Here is a 1,866-nt window from a genome sequence, read left to right as displayed (position 1 = left end):
AATGTCGTGGCTCTTATCGCCGAGAAGCAAACTCTCATTGGCAAATAAAGTTCGCCTGCATAAATCCATCCTGACCCCAATTTGGAAGTATGCGTTGCAAATATACGGAATTACGGCCAGAACTAATCTGAATAAAATAAGAGTTGCTCAAAGTAAAGTAGTTAGATCACTATGAAACTCCCCTTGGTACATGAGAACCAGAGATATAGAAAGAGATCTTAATATTCCAAAAATAGGCGATGTATTGATGACCCATGCGGAAAGTTATATGCGGCGACTAGGTTCCCACCCCAACACCCTGGCGAGAAGGATTATCCATCCCCGAACAAAAGAAGGCTAAAAAGATTTCAGCCACATTATCTCCCATCGAGATTATTATAATTATTTGTTCATGGAAAAGAAATCAATTAAATATTGTTAGAATAACTTAATTTGTAAAGTAATGTATAAGTAATGTATATATTGGTATGCCTATGCTGTAAAATTTTATGTAAAACCTGGTAAAGCTGCCACATAGGTAGCAGTAAACTTGTTTAATTCCAATTAATAAAATGTACAAAAAAAAAACAAAAAACCATCAGATCATTCATTGGACTGGGATTGACTTGGGAATGCACTGAGCGAGGACTTGCCGACCGAGGATCCGATATTCTTGGGCGAGAACTCGGGCGATTCGAGTTTCATCAAGGCCGTCTCGTAAAAACCGGAAGCCAAATAGACTGCAAATGCAACGCTTTGTGTAGAAAATAACCAGGATTAAATTCGGAGAATTACTTACCGGGGGACGTCCAGGGGCGGCTGGGGTCTCAAGTTCGGCCGCTGCGCGAAGAAGTTGTGCGAGAAACTGGTCCCGAACATTGCTCCGTCCAGCTGTGTATCGGATCGCAGCTCGTAAAAGTCGTTACAGGAAGGGTTTTCTACCTATTGGTGAGTTTTGGACACACCTCGAAGTCCCCTTTCTTATACTTTTGGCGTATATCATCCACGCCTCGCTCCGACATGATGTATCGGGCGTGGATCATGCCGTACCACTTCTTCTCATCGCCGAAGACCCAGTCCAAGGAACTGTCGAACACCGGATTCAGGATTACTTGCAGTGTCTCGGTGAAGTACTCCAGGCTCATCTGGTTGAACGTCTCATGAATGTAGTCGATGGGCACGCGGAAGAGGAACTCGTTGCCCTTTATCCCGAAGAACCAACTGATCCAGCTGCTGTTGTTGTTGTTCTGGCTACAAGATTTTACTGTGATTTTTTCCATAGGAAAAACCTAGTTACTTACGGGCTTGACATGTTGCCAGTTCACTCGTATGAAAAATAATAAAAAGTAAAGTGCGAAATGACAAGGCCTTCTATGCCATAATGACAATCTATTTGTCAGTTGGGCCAAAAACAAATCAAATGTCAGAGTTTCGAAAGGCAACAACCCTTAATCGGCCGAGGACTGAATGCCCTTTACAAAAATCTCAAACTCGTCAAAGCGGCAAGCAGAGCGTTTTTATATTATTTTATAAAAAAGATCGTACGGAAAAAAGATTCAGGTAAGTGACGTTGTGTATATATTGCTGCAGCGAGTCGCCTTCTATTCATCATGCTGCACTAATCCTTCTCATGTCCATCTTCCGATTCGTCTTTTAAGTCCTGGTGTTGGTTTCGCATCTTTTTTGTAAAAATGGGTTGGAATTTCCTGGCGATGGTGTGTTTTCGTCAATGATTCTTGTCTTGAAGCTAGCTCTGGCGGCTCTGCTGGTGGTCGGAGGGCTGTCATTGCCGACTCGCGTAGGGTTTAGAAGTACCTTTTTCATGTTCCAGGGCATTTTTTTCACTCCTTTCCTCTCGGAGAATGTCCTGGTAGTTTTCCAGATGTT

General features: G+C 42.8%; 1 protein-coding gene across 1 annotated transcript; it reads right to left on the bottom strand.

Annotated features, from left to right (window-relative positions):
* Positions 1–774: 774 nt before the first annotated feature.
* On the bottom strand, positions 775–1,298 carry LOC117149578 (stellate protein CG33239/CG33241-like). The gene is given in 3 exon segments (XM_033316799.1): positions 775–896; positions 899–1,230; positions 1,281–1,298. Coding segments are annotated over 3 exon segments (465 nt in total). The 5' UTR covers positions 1,292–1,298.
* Positions 1,299–1,866: the final 568 nt, after the last annotated feature.

The sequence above is a fragment of the Drosophila mauritiana genome, unplaced genomic scaffold (assembly GCF_004382145.1).
Source record: "Drosophila mauritiana strain mau12 unplaced genomic scaffold, ASM438214v1 U_248, whole genome shotgun sequence".
In the NCBI taxonomy this organism is placed as follows: Eukaryota; Metazoa; Arthropoda; class Insecta; order Diptera; family Drosophilidae; genus Drosophila; species Drosophila mauritiana.
This window is presented reverse-complemented; position numbering and strand designations above follow the sequence as displayed.